The sequence below is a fragment of the Austrofundulus limnaeus genome, unplaced genomic scaffold (assembly GCF_001266775.1).
Source record: "Austrofundulus limnaeus strain Quisiro unplaced genomic scaffold, Austrofundulus_limnaeus-1.0 Scaffold5, whole genome shotgun sequence".
Lineage (NCBI taxonomy): Eukaryota > Metazoa > Chordata > Actinopteri > Cyprinodontiformes > Rivulidae > Austrofundulus > Austrofundulus limnaeus.
In genome coordinates this window covers 4694420-4696164 of record NW_013952407.1, presented here as the reverse complement: position 1 = coordinate 4696164, position 1745 = coordinate 4694420, and the positions used below count along the sequence as shown (strand labels likewise).

Genomic DNA, 1745 nt, shown 5'->3' with positions numbered 1-1745 from the left:
TATTAAAGTTGAGGGACGCATGGATTCCAACCAGTATCAGCAGATTCTGGAGACCAATGTCCAGGAATCAGTCAGTGACAAAACTGAAGCTGCTGAAGCCGGGGCTGCATCTTCCAAAAAGAATACCACCCTAAATACTGCTCAAAATCTACTAAGACATTCATGCAGAGGAACAAGTAACACATTCTGGAATGACCATCTCAGTCCCCAGATCTGAAAATTATTGAAAATCTGTGGCGTCACTTAAAGAGAGCTGTCTGTGGTTGGAAATCCTCCTCCGTACACTGAAACTACAACTAACTAAACTCTTAGACAGTAAAAACACATCCAAATATGAAAAGCAATGAAAACAATTCATTTACATTACGTCTTCTAGGATTTTCCGCAGCCTGAAAGAAAAGCTAAAAAAAAAAATAGCACAATAGTGAATTTTTATCTGAATCTCTTGTTTGGTTATTGTAAAATCTTGTTCTGTTATAATAAAATAAGAATGCCTACTCTAACTCTGAGTGATAAATACAAACGAACAAAGCCCTTTAAATAAAATGAAAAGAATAATAATTAATAATCATAATTTTATTTTCTCAACAGACTCCAGTGTGCTGTTATATTTCATATATTTTTAAATTAAAATCAACAATAGCAGAAAAAAAACATTATGTTTAGTAAACTGAAATATGTCATATTTATTCCAATTACTTATTCCAAATATTTGTAATTATTTTACTTTTTTGTCTTTGGTCACAGCCCAGGCAACGTTGATCCCCACAGCTACATGCGTAGCCCCCACCTCAGGGCTGGGAGACTCCACCACGGCCCAGGAGGTTCCTGTGTCACAGAAAATYCTATTGTTTTAGAAAAATAAACAATCCCACGCAGACCCCACATCCCCCGCACCTGCTGTCATGCCCGTGTGTACCTTGGGGGCAGTCTCGACTGACGCCCTCCCTCACAATGAACTGCCCCTCCCACAGCACGGCCCAGACCAGGTCCCCCGGGCCGCAGCTGATCTGGACCACTTCTCCAGGGAGGGCTACCTCCTCCCACGATGAGCCCTCGGGATTGTGGTGACAGACCCCCTCTCTGAACAACACCTAAGTGGAGGGAGGGAGGGAGGGAGAGAGAGAAGGAAAGATATCTTGCAATAAAAATTCAACTGAAATGTTACAATATGCATGAAGCATTTATTAAAGGTTTTATTTTACAAACAAGGACAGGTTTTGTACAGTATATTGCATAGACATGCATAAACATTTATTTACCTCTCTAATCTTCAAATATTGATTAAATATATTAGTTACCTGATTTTCTATCACTGTTTTCTATTTGTTTCTTACTAATGAGCTTTTATGAGTGTGAAAGAAATTTTGTAACTGATTAATTGAATGTTAGATGCAGTATTGTATTTTATACTTTCTGATCATTGCAGCCTTTAAGTTTAAACAGAATGAGAGTTGGTGTGTCTTATCATGTGTTCTTTCTTTTAGTTTAAACAAAATGAGTTACGTTCATAAACTTAAATATCACTAGACTGAGTTCCGCCCATACCGTACACTGGTAGCATCTGTGACAGCATGGAGGAGCAGAAATGGCGTCTAAAAGGGCAACAGCTCACAGCCTCAATAGAAACTAATAGATAAACAGCAGCTGAACCGGATGTGTTTCACAGATTATCGGTCATGTTTTTACAATAAATTAATAATTATGTTAATTTCATTCAACAATTATGTAAAACAGCAGATTTA

The 1745-nt window shown here is 37.8% G+C and overlaps 1 protein-coding gene across 1 annotated transcript in view; it reads right to left on the bottom strand.

Moving 5' to 3' along the window:
* The window catches only part of tecpr1a (tectonin beta-propeller repeat containing 1a), a 22220-nt gene that overhangs the window by 15557 nt on the left and 4918 nt on the right, over positions 1 to 1745 (bottom strand). Inside the window, exons 5-6 of the mRNA XM_014028087.1 lie at positions 920 to 1094; positions 728 to 828 (exon numbers count right to left, since the gene is read on the bottom strand). Coding sequence (XP_013883541.1) covers positions 728 to 828; positions 920 to 1094 — 276 coding nt within the window. The remainder of the gene's footprint in view (positions 1 to 727; positions 829 to 919; positions 1095 to 1745) is intronic.